At 38.5% G+C, this 17,745-nt stretch overlaps 1 protein-coding gene across 6 annotated transcripts in view; it reads left to right on the top strand.

The window, feature by feature from the left end:
* The window catches only part of LOC129175683 (uncharacterized), a 24,856-nt gene extending 7,111 nt beyond the window's left edge, over positions 1–17,745 (top strand). For 3 of the 6 annotated variants that reach the window (XM_054766586.1, XM_054766585.1, XM_054766590.1), the window contains 13 exons: positions 195–268; positions 3,838–3,940; positions 4,048–4,108; positions 4,559–4,620; positions 4,698–4,792; positions 4,858–4,945; positions 8,185–8,262; positions 8,420–8,460; positions 8,781–8,864; positions 10,285–10,342; positions 12,044–12,117; positions 12,976–13,036; positions 16,352–17,745. In XM_054766586.1, the coding sequence (XP_054622561.1) occupies positions 195–268; positions 3,838–3,940; positions 4,048–4,108; positions 4,559–4,620; positions 4,698–4,792; positions 4,858–4,945; positions 8,185–8,262; positions 8,420–8,460; positions 8,781–8,864; positions 10,285–10,342; positions 12,044–12,117; positions 12,976–13,036; positions 16,352–16,446 (974 nt within the window). In that variant the 3' untranslated portion in view covers positions 16,447–17,745. Of the gene's footprint in view, positions 1–194; positions 269–3,837; positions 3,941–4,047; positions 4,109–4,558; positions 4,621–4,697; positions 4,793–4,857; positions 4,946–8,184; positions 8,263–8,419; positions 8,461–8,780; positions 8,865–8,987; positions 9,435–10,284; positions 10,389–12,043; positions 12,118–12,975; positions 13,037–16,351 lie in introns of those variants that run through there. The other 3 variants (XM_054766588.1, XM_054766589.1, XM_054766587.1) reach the window with 3 other exon arrangements.

Below are 17,745 nucleotides of genomic sequence, written 5' to 3'. Positions count from 1 at the left end.
TTACCTTTTTTAAACAAAGTTCGATCGATATATGTCGCCCGGAATGGAAACTTACTGAATACAGATCGATGTAGTTGGAGCATAGGAATATAAATTGATACATTGATGTAGTGGATGAATCGTTACACCCCTATGAAAATGATTTATATTCCACAGTTAAAATAATTATAGACAGTTATTTTTATTCTTTGCAGGTGATGGGCTAGTGAATGGAGCGAGTGTGTCTGTGGAATCATCACAATTCACAAGCGAAGTTCTCGTCACCCAGGTAAATTTAGCTGTCTTTTTAAATCATCTTTGGTATTTATACATCTTAAAAAATATATTTGTTTTTGGTGTGCAAAATTTTTTTTTTTATTATATTTTGGTTATTAAACATATCTAAGTTTTGGTGTTTTGTAGTTGTTTAGAAATCATTTTTAATTATGTCAAGTTTTATACTATACAAATTATTTATTTTACATTATTTTTATATAGTATTGTGTATTCTACACATTTTGATTATCTGTTATGTATTATACATATTTTAATATGGTTCTTCTAATTAGTTTCCAGTGTTTACAATTTACAATGAAAACTATAAAAAGAGAAAGATGGAAGATATCAGGACTTTCCAAAGATCACACACAAAGAATAGTATTAGCAATTTTAAGAAAGATCTGGAAAAACAAAGATGGGAGTGCGTGTATAGTGAAAATGATGTGGATGAGGCATACAAAAACGTTCTTAAAATTGACATGAAGTTCTACGATCAGCACTTGAAAGGTTCAATAACTACTTTGGAAATATTGGACCAAACTGGAAGAAAAGATCCCAAATTTGTTGTCAGTAGAGGATTGGAATGAAATTAAAGACAGGAATCCCAACTCCATGTTCCTCACTGACGTGCAAAAAAGGAAATCATTGATATACTGTAACGGAATTGTAATGGAAACGATAAAAAAAAGTTATTAATGAGATTGCAGAACCACTGACATACATCAGTAACTTATCATTCCAGACTGGGACATTTTCAAATAAAATGAAAACAGCTAAAGTAGTACCAGTTTCAAAAATGGAGACAAACATCAATTCACAAACTACCGACCAGTTTCCTTATTACCACAATTTTTTTAAATAATTGAAAAGCCATTCAATAACAGGGGGGCGCAGGTGTACAGCGTGTGCCTGGGCATGCCCATATAAGGAAGTCCGGGTTGCGATGACATCAGTGGAAGTCTGTGTTTAAAAAAACAACAACAGTGTGCAGAGCCATCCAAAGCTGCTTTCAGGTCTCACTTCCACAAACCTCATTATCTGACACGTTGGCATCGTTTAACATGAGAATACAACATTGTAACAACATTTATAGATCAGAAAAGAGGAAAAGCATAATACGTCCCCTTTTAATAAGAATGAATTACTCGAGGACAGCCAATACGGATACAGAGCAAACATTTCAACTTCCATGGCACTAATTGAAATTACGGAGGAAATTACCAACGCTATAGACCACAGAAAGTGCGCAGATGCAGTAATTATGGATTTAACAAAAGCCTTCGATACAATTAATCACAACATCTTAATTACAAAACTAGAAAGATATAGAATCAGAGGGTTAGGCTAGTCTTGGTTAAACGCTACTTGGTATACAGGAGACAATGTGTGAAGCTCGGAGAATATACTGTACATGTGCGAGCTTAAATATATCGTGTGGTGTACCCAAGGGGTCAATACTGGGACCAAAACTCAATCTATATATAAACGACATCTTGTAAGTAACTAAAAACCTAAAGCTAGTATTATTTGCCGACGATACAACCGCATTTTCTTCTGGAGACAGCACACAAGAGCTATTATATACTGAAAAGATGTTTTGATAAAAAAAACAGATAAAACCTAACCAAAACTAAAATAATGCTATTTGGAAATAGCAGAAAGGATACGCATGCACTAATACAAATTGATGGCGTGGACATTGACAGGGTGAACCAAAATGAAGTTCTCAGGGTCATAATAGATGCTAATATGAACTTGAAATCTCACATTTAAAAATATGCATAAAGTGGTGCGAAATACCTCAATACGAAATAAAGCAAAAATTTGTTCTCGACCAAAAATCACTCCATAAGCTCTATTGTTCACTGATTTTACCATATCTAACTTATTGGGGTAATAGCTATAAAAGCACACTTCACTCAATAACAATGCTACAAAAAAGGGCAATTAGGATAATCCATAATGCCCCTTATAGAGAACATACAAACCCTTTATTCCTAAGATCACAATTATTAAATGTTGCTGACTTGGTAAACTTTCAAACAGCTAAAATTATGCATAAAGCCTGTTACCCAATTTTAAGAAACACTACAAGCAGATGTTTATAAAGTACAAGGAAGATGCGTACAATGCTAACTCTTACGCCGACCAGTAACTCTTCATTTCTGGTGAGTACATTGTCTGTACTCAGTCATTAACAAACTGGTCCTGTCAACTATTAACCCTTTTATAAGTTATTATCTATTTATGATCATTAAGTCTGCTATATAATTTCTTTGCAGTAAGTGTATACACCTTGACTGTCATTACACCGCATTGTTGTATTGCCTCATCACTTTCCCATGTATTCACCAATTGGCAAAGACTACATTTGGAAAACAGGAGGTGAACAAATGAATTGCAATTAATGTGAAACGAATTAGGAGCAGGATTAAATATGCTTTGCTTCCTACTCCTTTTTGGACATCTGGTACGGTGATCTGTACTGTGTGATGTACTCAGGTGTAACTTGTATGCATGTTCAAAATTTAATTTAATTTAATGAAACCATTACCCATGACCTTTTTGTCTACTATACATATATCATTTTGGCTGTATATTTTACAAAAATATTTCACCAGTGTATTATTAATATTTCTTAAATTTTCTTAAATTATGTTTGTTTATTATACATATTTGTACATGTTTTGGGGGTATTTTATAAATAATTTTAAAACGTTATTAAATTAAAAATGTTTTCAAATTAAAATTCTTAAATACCAGTGTTGCATTGCTTAAATTTTTGCTTTTAAAGTGTCATTAAATTTAGTTCAAATCAAGCTACAGTATCTCACCAAATGGGTGGAGCATTAAAATACTACTGATTTTTTTAGTGGTGTATAAAATATTGTCTTTTAATTTATCCTTCCTCTACACATATTCAATATACTGTAATCTTTTTTTTAACTTGAGCATTATTACCATCCTTTTTAATGCTACAAACTGATTACAAATTCATGGGAGAATGCACGCAATGTCCCCTTCTTTCCTACAGAGGGCAATAAGCTGTCAGCTTTTGGATGATGGATGAGTTTGTGCAGTTAAAAAAAAAAAAAAAAAAGTCCCCCTCAGCATCTTTCCAAATTGCATTTTATTTACATCGATGAATGGCTGCCTAGGAGATGAAGCTTGTTGTTCTTACTCATCCATCATGGCACACTCTTTCTTTTATCTTTCCAATGTATTTGACGCCTCAGTGGGTTTAGCTCCGTATCTTGACTGCACATATTTGAGCAATCATTGCACTTGTTTGTGGAACATTTTGGATTATTATTGTGATGCTATGGTGTGTGCACATGGTGGCCGATTATGATGTGATTTTATTCCAAGCCGCCCTGCGTTCTGACATCCCTCATGCACTGTAAATATTATACCAACCACTGCTTTCCCGTCATTACTAACCAGCTCAGTTTAGCTTTCGCCCCCGCTGATTGACAGTTGTTACTGTGTGTGAATGAACTGAAGGTTGCCTTGCAGCTTTTCACCTCCTCTCTTAAATCACTTGTAAATCTTTTGTTTTCTTCCCAATCTTGTTTCCAGCAAAAACTGGAGATGAAGAAGGAGCTGGTGAGGCTGGAGAATTTGATGGCACTGGTGTCTGAGGTTTTACAGGAGAAGGAGGCCAACCCTTCTGCACCCACATGTAAGCAAGACTGCTCTCTGTAACATACCATACTATCAGCCACGCAATTATTGTATTGTTCTAATTATATATACAGTGAATTTATGAATTTATTCTTTACTCATAAGGCTCAGATGTGCAAGAGCCCATTGTTCGATGTGACCGGGAAACAAACCAAGACCTAGACAGGTCGGTACCAGTCTTTTTGACACATAATAATAGTCTCATAATGTCAATACTTTTTTTTTGTTACACACAACCTCTATTCTCATAATGCGACTTTATTCCTCTAAAATTCAGAATTTATTCTAGTAAAATGATTATTATTCCGTAATAATACCTTTTGTAAAAATTAAAAACATTTTTTCAAAATAGGATGATGTTCTTGTCAAATTACGAACTCTCCCGCAATATTCTGATTTCTTCAGATAGGACTTTCTGGAAAATTATGATTTATTGTCTATTATTAATTGTATTATTATTATTGTTTTGCTATTCAAAACTTTTGTCTCACTCCCATTTCAAGTTAGAACTTCCTTAAGATCCAACAGTACAAAATGTAAATTCTGCAATTTTTCAACTTAAAATTTAAATCAGGAGTGCATTAATATGTTTATTTTTTTGTTTTTTTGTTTGCAGGAAAACTCTTGCAGAAGGTGCACATGATGGCGTGTCGCAGCATGTCGGCACTGCAGAGGCGCGTAAGGCCACACTTTTCTCTTGGCTGTTTTGAACAGTTTGCAAAGCTACACCTAAAACCTGCACGTCTCCCCATCAGCCGTGCATGAGCACAACAAGAACAACACTCCTGAGAGAGGCTGCGGCAAGGCTAAAATGGTGCTGGTGTCGTCTGGATTGGCGGCCACCGAGCAGGTGTGTGTTCATCCAGTGAGACTGCAATTAGTGTGCTGCTTTAGTCACATCATGCTGTCTTGCAGATGACGGTGAAAAGGTTTGCCAAGAGGGTTGGTGCTCGTGTGGTTTCCCAGGTGACCACAGAGGTGACTCACATTGTAATGTGCACAGGTATGAATGTGTGTACACTCACTGGCCACTTTAGGTACCGAATACTTTCAGTTTATATAACAAACTGTCTTACTCAAGCAATTAGATAAGCTTTTGCACCTGAATCTTTAAAACAACAGTACACATTGCTTCGTGATGTTGTCTGGTGCCACTTGTAAAGCAAATCTCTCGATAAACCTACGGCCGCGTTCCATTTGCTGGTAGTTAATTACCCTTCCCGATAGATTATTTTTAATTTCAGTGCTCACTGTCTCCATAGCGCCACATTAACGCCCACGCATTAACAAGGCCTTTTAATGGCAGCTGTTTCCCTAGCAACCGAGAAGCCGGAGCGCTCGGCCTCTCGAACCTTTGCAGGGGTTAAGGTCGAGAAGGACTGGAAGACAACCCGAATAAAACACTTGGATGCTAGTCAGCAGATAATTGGCTATTGTCAACAAAAACGCTTAGCCTGCTTGTATGAAGAGCCACATTTACAGTTGGTGTATATTTTGGAATGGTGAGCTTACACGAGTTGAAATTGTGACTATGCTACATTGGTAGCTAGGATTTAAAATACTGTATTTATACAGTATATAATATGCTACCTGGCAACTATTTACATCTTTTTTTGTTGAGAACAAGACAGTGATCAAAGTTAGCTATAGTGGGTGTTACCTGCTCTTGGCATGTATTTTCAATGTATGTATTGTTTATAAAAAATTTAAAAAATAAATCAATAAAATAAAGAGAATATGTATTCATGATAATATGTACAGTATATGTAAACTAACAGTCAAAGGTTTTGGACACGACACCATTTTACAGCATGAGGAAGTGTGTCCAAACTCTTGACTGGTAGCGTATAAGTGATAATAAATATTAAAAAAATACTGTTTACATATTGTTTGTCATTTTCTATGACAAACTTCATTATAACACAAACAAATTATAATATGTAAATGCTTATGAAAAGTAACCAAATGATAATATACTGCTCAAAAAAATTAGAGGAACACTTCAAAAACACATCAGATCTAAACTGGGGGAAAAATGATCTTGAATATCTTTCCTGACAATAATTGGGTGATGTATTAGTAACAAAATGATGCCACATAATTTGATAGAAATGAAAATGATCACCCTATAGAGGGGGGAAATCAAAGACACCCCAAAAATGAAAGTAAAAAATGATGCAGCAGACTGGTCCATTTTGCCAAAATGTCATTTTAGCAACTCAAAATGATTCTCAGTAGTTTGTGTGGCCCCCACGTGCTTGTACGCATGCCTGACAACGTCGGGGCATGCTCCTAATGAGACTACGGATGGTGTCCTGGGGGATCTCCTCCCAGATCTGGACCAGGGCATCAATGAGCTCCTGGACAATCTGAGGAGCAACTTGGCGGCGCCGGATGGACCTAAACATAATGTCCCAGAGGTGTTCTATTGGTCAGGTGAACGTGGGGGCCAGTCAATGGTATCAATTCCTTCATCCTCCAGGAACTACCTGCATACACTAGCCACATGAGGTCAGGCATTGTCGTGGACCAGGAGGAACCCAGGTCCCACTGCACCAGCGTAGGTTCTGACAATGGGTCCAAGGATTTCATCCCGATACCTAATAGCAGTCAGGGTGCCATTATCTAACCTGTAGAGGTCTGTGCGTCCATCCAGGGATATGCCTCCCCAGACCATCACTGACCCACCACCAAACCGGTCATGCTGAATGATGTTGCAGGCAGCATAACGTTCTCCACGGCATCTCCAGACCCTTTCACGTCTGTCACATGTGCTCAGGTTGAACTTGCTCTCATCAGTGAAGAGCACAGGGCACCAGTGGTGTAGTTGCCAATTCTGGTGGTCTATGGCAAATGCCAATGGTGCTCTACGGTGCTGGGCAGTGAGCACAGGGCCCACTACAGGACATCGGGCCCTCAGGCCACCCTCATGGAGCCTGTTTCTGATTGTTTGGTCAGAAACATTCACACCAGTGGCCTGCTGGAGGTCATTTTGTAGGGCTCTGGCAGTGCTCATCCTGTTCCTCCTTGCACAAAGGAGCCGATACCGATCCTGCTGAGGGTTGAAGGGCCTTCTATGACCCTGTCCAGCTCTCCTGGAGTAACTGCATGTCTCCTGGAATCTCCTCCATGTGTCCAGGTACCGCAGTGATGCCCTGGTCCAGATCTGGGAGGAGATCCCGCAGGACACCATCCGTAGTCTAATTAGGAGCATGCCCCGACGTTGTCAGGCGTGCGTACAAGCACGTGGGGGCCACACAAACTACTGAGAATCATTTTGAGTTGCTACAATGACATTTTAGCCAAATGGACCTATGTGCTGCATCATTTTTTCACTTTCATTTTTGGGGTGTCTTTGATTTCCCCCCTCTATAGGGTGATCATTTTCATTTCTATCAAATTATGTGGCATCATTTTGTTACTAATACATCACCCAATTATTATCAGGAAAGATATTCAAGATCATTTTTCCCCCAGTTTAGATCTGATGTGTTTTCGAAGTGTTCTTCTAATTTTTTTGAGCAGTGTATAAAAATACAATATTAACAAAATGTGCTGTCATTGTATTGTTGATTAAAAAATAAATATGAAATATGACTAAGAAATATTTTTAATTGTATAAGTTTTCATTTGTAAAATAGTATGCAATATATTCATAAATATAAGGACAAATATACATAAATAAATGATCATACCGGTATTCATAAAAATTGTTTCTAAAAATATATATTTTAAATAAAATAAACACAATATACATAACTACGAATAAATCAAATAAAACAAATAAATTGTACTGGTTTTCCTTGTCAATATTGTTAAAAAATATATATTTTTCCCCAAATTAAATAAAATACTGTGGAAATTTATTTTAGTGTATTTATTTGTAACGCTTATAATTTGTATAGGTTTTCATTCTATTGTTTATTAAGAAAAAATAAATCCAGTAAATTCCTTTGTATAAGCCACACCCACTAAATTTAGAGGAAAAACAGATTTGTACATATATAAGAAGTACCAGTGTACTACAGTTGGTAGTAGTTCTGAAGTAAAGGAGATGTCACGAGATTAGAACCTAGCGATAATTAGGTCGCACCGACGTGTAAGCCGCAGGGTTGTTCTTCTTAAGAAAGAAGTAGCGGCTTATACACCGGAATTAACAGTATGTAAAATAAATAGCTATAATAAGGAAATACGACATTTAGAATATATTACAAAATTGATTTCTCCCTTTGCCTCCACCAGATGAACAACTGGTATGTGAGCGGACCCTCAAGTACTTCCTCGGAATTGCCGGCAGGAAGTGGGTGGTGAGCTTCCACTGTAAGCATTGTATTTATTTTGGTATGCCTTACTCTTAACTCTTGTTGTGATTTACTGTATGTGATATCACGCCTAAGCACCGCCAATTAGAAGCAATGTGTTACGCAACAAAAATAAATGCCCACTCTCCCTAACTTTGCTCATTTCTTCCCTGCAGGGATTTTGGAGTGCTTCAAGCAAAAAAAAATATTGGACGAGGTACGCTTGCCCCTGATCTAATTCTGCTTCTTTCTTGTTACATATGTGGCTGTCTCTGTGTTAAATTAAGGCAGCATGAGGAAGCTTTCCACGCTGTTTCCCCGCGCTACACCTTATGAATTAGTCGCCATCCATTTGCTTGTACATTCCTGGCATCTGGTTTGTTGTGGTGTAATAAATCCAGAGCATCACACTGTTCTCAATTAAAAGACCACAGAAGTGTTTTTCTCAAAATGTGTTTTGTTTTCTGTCAATGATAGCAATGTTTTGTTGGAGAGAGAGTCATGCATTAATGTTCAGTTTGGCGCGTTTTTCTGCAGAGTAATTTTGAAGTGAGGGGCGACGTGGTGAATGGACCCCACCACCTTGGGCCCATGAGAGCTCGCACCACCGACGACGACAATGTGAGTCATGCATTTGTATGACTTAATGTTAAGGTCATACTGAATAGAATCAGGAAAATAGGTGTGTACCATTACGTGCATTGTTAGCTCCCTCATGCTAGCTTTTTTTCTCTCTTTTAAAAGGCACCGAAGAGGGAAAAACGGGTGTTCATGGTTCACATAAGGTTTATGGATGATGGGCAAAATTCCCAAAAAGTGCATTTCCCTTTAATATACAAGGCAGTAGATGCATGTGAGTTTTTTCCAGCCAATCAGGAAATAAAAGTACTAATAGCCATATTTAAATATAACAAAGTCGAACATACTGACACATTACAATAAACATAATGCAAAAGGTTGTAAAATTGAATTACTGAATTTAATATTTTCAAGTACTGTATTATAACTAGTGCCTTGAAAGGGTCACTGAATTGGGATGCAAACAGCACCATCCTGTGTGCATGTGTGTGTGTGCGTGTTAGTGTTAATGTGTGAGTGTGCTTGATGTGCTTTTTCCTTTTTTTTTTTTTACATTTGCTCCTTTTATTGTGCCTTTTTCAAAAAAAAATTGTTTTTATTTTGGTTGTAGCTTGTAGATCTGTTTTTAATACATTGTTCCGCTCATGTAGCTAAATAAAGCAACCAAAATAAATTGGCACCAGTTAATTTAGTCAAAACACAAGCATAAGCTATTTTTCTTTGGATTGGCAGCCAGTATTGATGATTTCTAACCATAATGTGCATGAATGCCTGACTGCGAAAAATCATCAATTTCAAACAGCAGCTGCTCTCCACCAGCCTCCTGCCTGCAACACAACAAGAAATATCTTGTTTTTCATTAGAAGCTCTCATAATTGAATTAGGGAACCATTTCAGGTCCTGTTTCAGTGTTTTTTCAGCACAGGCTGGGGTGGAATCTCTTCACGTCCAACGCTGCAGTGACAAAACAAACTACCAGCGACAATGTTGAGGCTCAGGGTATCAGTCATTTGTGTGTGAATGAACGCTGCCCGCTTATGTGGCACTCCAATACGCCCCGAAGGACATTAGTGTTGTCTAAATTAAAAATCTGCACCAGACACACTTTTTCATCACGCATAGCACCTCTGGCTAATGATCATTATGGACGCACAAAGAAATAATTCCTTTTCCATCAAATAGGCCACACATTTCTCTTCCACGCTTATACCGCTAACTGTAACAGGCTGTGACTTATGCGGACACCACTGCTCAAGAAAGCCATTTACTGTTCCTATTTTCCAGCCAATGTGGGGTGACCCTGAATGCAACAGTATTCAGCCTTGTTGCTGGATGTGTTTTCATTTTGTATGATAATGGCATGCCACAAGTGGCCATGTTTGCTCCTATTGTGCCTCTGCCTAGCAAGAAAACTTGATGAATTCACTGAATTGTTCATTTGACCATCCTTTTGTCTCCTCAGCTACTCATGAGGGGCTATGAAATCTGCTTTCAAGGACCCTTCACAGACATGACCACAGGTGAACTCAATGGACGCGCCCTTTATTAATGTCTGCACTCAAACACGTGAGCCTCAACACTTTCACACTTGAACACATCTGTTCATTGCATAGTCACAGTATATGTGAAATATCTGACTTTGTGGTCTTTTTTTATATTGAATTTTACTTTATGCTATGCATTGGTGGTATGCAAGCACTGTAAATTCCTCTAAAATGTAATTATGCGTATTCATGTTTCAAAAGATGACAAGTGATTTTGAAAAACAAGTACATTTGCTCGGTTTGACTTAAAAGTATAAAAATATAAATAAAATAAATACATGAAGGAATAAATAAATATAAAAATGACTTAAAATAAGTCTAAAAAATAATGCAACCAAAAAGATCTACCTGTATGTGTAATATGTATTTTTAATAATTTTGGTATTAATAATGACTGTACTGTAGTTTGGGGGTCCATATAATCTGGATTTTTGGAGATGCATGGTGCAGTTTTCAGAGATCTTGAACCAATACAGTAACAATATTGCTGTAGTAGCCTGTGACATCACTGAATTAACTTTCTATAATATAAATAGATAGTGCTGTCATCCACCTACAGTAAGAGTTATGCATTTTTTTGGCCAAAAATGTACCTTTTTGTAGTTTTCATGATTAACACAATTTTTTATCTGCTTGTTGATTTTCCATCCATCCGTCTTCTATGCCGCTTATCCTCACTAGGGTCGCGAGTGCTTGTTGACTTTGAGAAATCAAATTAAATGTGCATAAAGCTGTACTGAAAATATAGCTAGTGTATTATAAATATGTAAATTATTTAACACAGTTGAGTGGAAGAGGTTTGCAAATTGATCTTCCAAGTGCTTGGGACAACAAAAAAAACATTTAGAAAATGATGGAGTAGTCACATCTCTTCACTAGCGCCCTGCTGCTTTGCACTGCTGTTTTCGGAATTGTAAATGACCCTCAGTAGCCATGTCGGCGTCGCGTACGCCTGCCATGCAACAGCGGTGCAGTCTAAAGAAGCTCACGCTGACTTTTGAAAGACACAACAAACAGCTTGAAACCTGCGGCTGTTATATTATTTCTTCTAAACCCTCCTGGCATTCAGGAATAAGAGGAGAGTGATGAGTGAGCGGACTGAATATTTTAGGGACACTTTTTATTGTTGTCGCTGTGCTTTGTATGGACGTAGCTCACAAAGCACAAATGCCAATGGAAGAAAGGAATTGAGGACCAGACATATCGCTGCATTTTGTAGCACAGAACACAAGTGTGCCCCCTAGTGGCTGTGAGGCCCATAGAGCAAGAAATGTGAGTCATGCTGAGTGTAAGTGCTGTGATCTTTCTGCGATGCCATGACATCACTTCTATTATAAATTTTACTTTGGTTGTCTTGGCGCAGTTCTTCTTTGGTGGATTTCACAATGTGGCAAGGAGGAGCTACACCAAAAACAAGACACATAAAAGGAAAAAAAAATAAAAACCACAATACACAAAACCTGCTGCCTAAACAGGCTATGGAAGACTTAAAATGTAAAGCAAACAAACACAAATAGGACTAAATGGGCTGCGGAATATACAGTATATTTACAGTATTTTCAAAATAAGCACTACTGTACATGAACTGGTGTAGCATTGCCTTTTAAGTCGCATTTTTAAAATTTACATTCACTTCTCTGTGTGCTAATAATGTGGCTGATGGTGCGTGTTCCCCAGAGGAATTGGAGTGGATGGTGCAGCTGTGTGGAGCAGCTGTGGTCAAAGATCCTCTTGTGCTCGACAGTAAACAGGTGAGACTGCCATTACAAAAATTATTATTATTATTACTACTCCATTAGATACACAGATCTGATAACATCCAGCACAAGAGCTGTTTATTAGCCTATTTAGCAACAAGGGAGACAAAATATTAGAAACAGCTCTAAGTATGATGTGTTACGATTCAACATGATAAAACCACAATTTGTTGTGACCGATCTTCCACTTGAAATGATTGCATCTCACTTCGTATGGTTTGTATACTGTACGTTATATAACTTAAACGTATTCCCTGCAGAGTGTGATCCTTGCCAACCCGACAATTATGATTATTATTCATGACTCCGGCTTGATTTGCAGTTCAGCGCAGCAGATGCTTACTCCATCCATCCATTTTCTATGCCGCTTGTCCTCACTAAGGTCGCGGGGGCAGATGCTTACAGAACAGGGAAAAAAAACAATTACATTTGTGAAAGAGCTTGGTAAAAGGTGTGTTAAAACCTACACAACCGACCTTTTTACAGTCCCAAAATGGAGTGGATTATGCTTTGTTTTCAAAATGCAGCACATTTGGAATTCATGCTTCCTCCCAATGAACCGCAGTTCCCCAGTGCCGGCAGCACTCATGTGGCCCGACACGACCACCGCCACACCACCATATTTATTTGTGTTAAATATGCTATATAAGCTATTTAGACAATAACGGCTGTTTTTTGAGTCATTGTCAGTGGATAGTAAATCAACCCTGCTATACAAAGCTGTATACAGACTACTCTAAAGTATATCCATTTCTATCGTATTGTGCCTTGAGAATATAAAATGTGTTGAGTGTACTCATACTCATTTAAACTAATATAATGAGCGGTATTGTCTCTTGCTTGGTCACACAGAAGTCCAATCAGCTGGTCATTGTTCAGCATGGATCGGCACCGTGCTCGTTCATGTATAGCAGTAAGTCTAATCAGACACACACACACACACACACACACACACACACACAAACATTTCCATGCAAAGTTCATAAAGAACATCTTAAGACTGGCAGCACCAACAGCAGAGTGAGCCCGTTACATAATTAATGCACACATCCACCAGGGGAGTTGCAGTAGCAAGAGTGTTTTGCTTTTGTAATTGTGTTCATACTGTGTCAGCTTCACGTGGACATCATACAACGGCAAACCCATCAGAATAGGTTTTAGGAGGCTACTAAAGGCGCTGACCTATCCCTACCTAGTGGTCTGTGTTTTTTGCGGCACCTTACATCGAAAGCCAAGAAACCTCGATTGAGATGGATAGATACTTTATTTATTGCCAAGAGAAATTCACGATTTGTTAACAGTACACAATATAATGCTGTTTTTTTGTTTTGCAGTCACACATCTAAAGCTTTAACATTGCCATATGTGTTTACAAGGAGGCCTAGGTGCTTCACAAGCAATCAGTGTTCCTGCAAGTGCGAAACTCACAGATTGTGACAGACGGGCGAGGTGGTAGCCGCCGCCCGCCCTTAAATGAAAGATGGCTTCTACAGACAAGAACAAGTGTGAAAGAATTCGGGCAGTAAAGAAATGGCCGAGGGGGCATGTCAGATGAAGCGAGGTGGGGCTAAAGGGGGGTCTATGAGGGGTGGTGGAGTTTGTCTAACCAGCAGGGAAGACTCATGAAAGGCTGCCAGGAACGAGCACAACTCGCTTATAGACACAATAACATAGATTCAGAAGTTTAGTTTGGTGGTCACAGGTTGCTGTCGCCCCCAGTTTACATATGCCAGTTCATTAGGTACACCCACAATGATTATTATGATTCTAAAAGCGGTATTAAGTTGACAATATGTTTATTATTGTGCTTGCAGTCAGCAGTAGTAAGCAGTTTTAGGCAAACCAGAGCAGAATTGTATTTTGCAACTGTGCCTAATGTTACGGCCGGCGAGTGTAAATATGCAGTGCTTTATTAATCTCGTGAGGGCCGAGAGTATGGCTAATTTGCACTGCTGCATCTTTAATGCTGCCACTTCCCTTTTCCGCATCCCGAAGCACTCAGTCAGGGTCCAGGTAATCAGTCCTCCATAACCCTCTTCATTGCCTCCCATCATCCTCTCCTTCCTCTCTCACTTGACACCCCCCTAAGCCTCCTTGAGATGTTAGAAAGATGAGTTAGGTTACAAACATCTGCAGTACTATATAAACTGCGTGTTAAACTTTTTTTTTTTTTATGATATTTAGTTCATCCCAACTCTTTCTCTTACCCACTGAACTATTATCGTAAGAAAAACATCTTGATAAGATCATTTTTTGTCACTGGAGTCAAAATAACAAGATACAGAGAAACATATACATTTTAGATAAATAAAAATAAGTTTAAAGGAAAATACTCTGTTAAAATATAGCAGACAATTCAATACAAATCAAGCAATTCACATTAAGCCTACAATACCAGTGAGGATTATTTACTGATTAAAAAAGAACAAACGAAAAAACATATAATAAATTATGTATGTTTAAAAAAAAGAAAACAATACACTCCTGATCAAAATCTTAAGACCAGTTGAAAATTGCTCGAATTTGCGTTTTGCACATTTGGATCTTAATGAGGTTTTAAGTAGAGCTACAATATGCAAAAACAAGAAGGGAGTGAGACAAAAAGCACTTTGAAAAAGTAATTTATTGAAAACAACAATTAAAGTGAAATAGGCTGTTAATCAACTGATCAAAAGTTTAAGACCATCGCTCAAAAAATAACAAAAAACTCTCCAAACCAGAACAAAAAGTTTTCGCAGTAGGACTCAGTAATGAGTAGCTCCACCGTTCTTGTTAATCACTTCAAAAATGGGTTTGGGCATGCTTGATGCGAGTGTTTCCAGGAGGCTAGTGGGAACATTGCTCCAAGTGGTGAAGATGGCTTCACCAAGGGCATCAACTGTCTGGAACTGATGGCCATTTTTATAAACTTCCCTTGCCATCCATCCCCAAATGTTCTCTATGGGATTGAAATGAGGGGAACATGCAGGATGGTCCAAAAGAGTGATGTTATTCTCCTTGGTCAAGCGAGCATTGTGAACTGCAGCGTTGTCCTGTTGAAAACCCCAGCTGTTACCACACAGACGAGGGCCCTCAGTCATGAGGGATGCCCGCTGCAACATCCACCATTTGACGACCCTGCACGACCTGAAGCGCCTGTTCCACTGAATGAAAAAGCACGCCAGATCATGATGGACCCCCCTACACTGTGCAAAACAAAATTGAAAAACATCTCAGGTGGGATCTCCTTGTCATGCCAGTAACGTTGGAAGCCATCTGGACCGTCAAGGTTACATTTTTTTCTCAACAGAGAATAAAACTTTTTTTCCACCTTTCAATGTTCCATGTTTGATGCTCCCTGGCAAAGTCTAAATGGGCAGTTTTGTGGCGTTGAAGGAGACGAGGTCGTTGAATTAGTTTTTTGTTTTTTAAACCCTTTTCTCGCAGATGTCGTCTGATGCTTATTGCGCTGCAGTCGGCACCAGTAAGGGCCTTAATTTGGGTCAAAGACCGCCCTGTGTCTTGATGGACAGCCAATCGGATCCTCCTGCTCAGAGCAGGTGTGATTTTTTTGGGTCTACCACTTGACTTTTTTGTTTCATAATACTCAGGATCTTTCAAAAAATGTAGAATGACTGATTTACTGCCCCCAACCTCAGCAGCAAAGGCACGCTGCGAGAGGCCTTGCTTATGCAGCTCTACAATCCGACCACGTTGAAAAAGAGAAAGCTTCTTAGCTTTACCATCAGGAGGGCATGACAGTGTAAATGCCTGACAGAAAATGAACATTTTTAGCAGATTTTGGCTTTTATAGCTGTGGTCTTAAACTTTTAATCTGGTGGTAAACAACCTTGGTGGTAAACAACCTATTTCAATTTTTCAAGTTACAAATGTTTTTTGTCTCACTCCCCTTTCTTGTTTTTGCATATTGTAGCTCTACTTAAAACCTCATTAAGATCCAAATGTACAAAATGTAAATTCCAGCAATTTTTCAACTGGTCTTAAGATTTTGATCAGGAGTGTATGACATTGACATTTCGCATTTCAGCAGAACACTTACAGTATATATCTGTAGAAATGAGATTTACGTTTAACATTTGAGCGTGGCTGTAATGTTGACTCTCACACAATATCAACTGGGATAGGCTGCCGCTCACCCACAATCAAGTACAGGATAAGTGGTATAAAATGAATTTGCGATGATGGCATGGTGCAGTCTAATGACACAACCTTGTTATCCACTGCACAGGTCTCGCTAAACAGGCCACAGTTGTGACTCGTGGTTGGTTGTTGGACACCGTGGCCACCTACACATTGCAGGGTTACACAAACTACCAAACGTGAGCTAAGGACATTTTGTGTGTGTGTGTGTGTGTGTGTGTGTGTGTTTTTTTTTTTTTTTAAACAACCTTTCCATTTCCCAAATCTCTAATCTGTACAAATGTGGATAAACCAAAGCACAACCATGTACATTAAGTTAACCAAAAGAATATTTTTGTTGTTGTTTGGAACTTAATCACTAATCGTCACTAATCCTTCTCAGAAAACAGTTATTTAATGTCTTGTGTCAACTTAAATGTTTTTAATAAATAACTCTATTGTCATTCTAATGTTTGCACCCCTCTTCTGACTTTTGTCTTCATGGCCACAGAAGAACCCTACTGATTTTGAAGTGGCAATTCCAAATTTATGTCACACACTTTGTCTGTCTGTCTCTCACTTTCGTTGTCACTCTGTGTCACTTGAGTCTAAAGGCAGCAAATTAGTCCTTGAGTTGTGCTGCCCTGTTCATCACGCAGTAGTCCAGCCTTTTGAAATCCGTTGGTGATAGTGGACTTTTTGACACTGCCCCACACTGTAAACATTCACTGGCAGACTTGAGCAAAAGTTGCAAGATCGATCGCCTGTAACTTGAAAGCTACATTACAGTATATGCATTTTGTATTTTTATATGCATTTGTAAATGTCGTTCTGCATCACCCATTTAGCAAGTGGAGCACTACAGCTTTCCAGACAGTCAAATGAATGCATAAGCTATCATTAGTCATTGTTTTTCATGTTTTAAAAAAAAAAAGACAAAAAAACAGCTGGTTGCGAAAATGTGATGGGAATGTCAGCTCGTCTCCTTGGAGATGCCAGATGTGTTGGTGCCGGGATGCTGCTTTCTTTCTTTCAGTCAACTACTTTTTACCCCATCCCGAATGGTGCTGAGTCTTTTCACTGTATTAATAGAGAAGCACTGTCATGCCAAAGATTTTACTGAGTTTATTTGGAATGCTAGCAGAATTTGTCGGTCACAAGCTCGTCTCGTGAATGAAGGCTGTGTGTGAAAGTGTCTTTGTGTAAGGCTTGTGACATTGCAGTTGTTGGCATTCTAACAAAGTGAGGACATCCCCACATGGACGACGGTGTGTCTTGACAACTCGCGAGGAGGCATATTTGCAAACATGAGTGAGCAGACACCCGAGGGCGAAAATTCATCAACAGCAGCGACAGTGTGATTGTTCTTCTTTATCATTTGTAACATGAGTGTTTTGCTGTTGACAATCACATGACTTGATGGCTATAACATTGTGAACATTATGTACTAAGATATAGCAAGCTGTGTCAACAATTCTGCCTTTAAGACAATAACATGCTCTC

The sequence above is a fragment of the Dunckerocampus dactyliophorus genome, chromosome 2, assembly GCF_027744805.1.
Source record: "Dunckerocampus dactyliophorus isolate RoL2022-P2 chromosome 2, RoL_Ddac_1.1, whole genome shotgun sequence".
Taxonomy (NCBI): domain Eukaryota; kingdom Metazoa; phylum Chordata; class Actinopteri; order Syngnathiformes; family Syngnathidae; genus Dunckerocampus; species Dunckerocampus dactyliophorus.
This window is presented reverse-complemented; position numbering and strand designations above follow the sequence as displayed.